The 736-nt window shown below is 47.3% G+C and overlaps 1 protein-coding gene across 1 annotated transcript; it reads right to left on the reverse strand.

The window, feature by feature from the left end:
* On the reverse strand, positions 1–357 carry LOTGIDRAFT_173596 (hypothetical protein; the record flags this gene model as incomplete). The annotated part of the gene is made up of 1 exon (XM_009051368.1): positions 1–357. The coding sequence occupies one exon, from the start codon at positions 355–357 to the stop codon at positions 1–3; it is 357 nt and encodes a 118-aa protein (XP_009049616.1).
* Between the last annotated feature and the right edge of the window lie 379 nt (positions 358–736).

Raw genomic sequence — 736 nt, forward strand, 5'->3', positions numbered from 1 at the left:
TTATTGTTTACCTACTAAGCCTCTACCGTGCATCTTATCTTGCATGTTTTCCCGCCTTTCTTTTACCCATTTCTCTTCCGTCCTATTTAATTCTCCTGTCTCTTCAATCCTCTCTATCCCCACTGTATTTTCCATCCTCTCTATATTCACCCTGTCTTTTACATCCTCTCTATTCGGCCTGCCTCTTCCATCCTCTTTAGTTCCACTGTCTTTTTCATGCTCTCTATTCACCCTGGCTTTTGCATCCTCTCTACTTCCACCCTGTCTACTTCCACTGTCTCTTCCATTTTCTCTATTCAACCTGTCTCTTTCACCCTCTCTACCGACACTGTATTTTCCATCCCCTCTATTTACCATGCCTCTCCCATCCCCTCTACTTCCACTGTATCTTCCACCCTCCCTACCTCCCCTGCCTCTTCGAACCTCTCTACTTTCCCCTGTCTCTTCTATCCTCTCTATTCACCCGGCTTCCCCCTGTCTCTTCCAAAATCTCTACTTTCTCCACCCTTTCTCCACCCTCTCTACTTCCCCGTATGTCTTCCACCCCCTTTACTTCCTCCTGTCTCTTCTATCCTATCTATTCACTAGGCTTCCTCCTGTCTCTTCCAACCTCTCTATTTTCCTCTGTGTCTTCCACTCTCTACTTCCCCATGTGTATTCCACGCCCTCTACTTCCTCCTGTCTCTTCTAACCTCTCTACCTCGCCCGGTGTCTTCCACTCCTTCTACTACCACTG

Source organism: Lottia gigantea, assembly GCF_000327385.1.
Source record: "Lottia gigantea unplaced genomic scaffold LOTGIsca_165, whole genome shotgun sequence".
Classification (NCBI taxonomy): domain Eukaryota; kingdom Metazoa; phylum Mollusca; class Gastropoda; family Lottiidae; genus Lottia; species Lottia gigantea.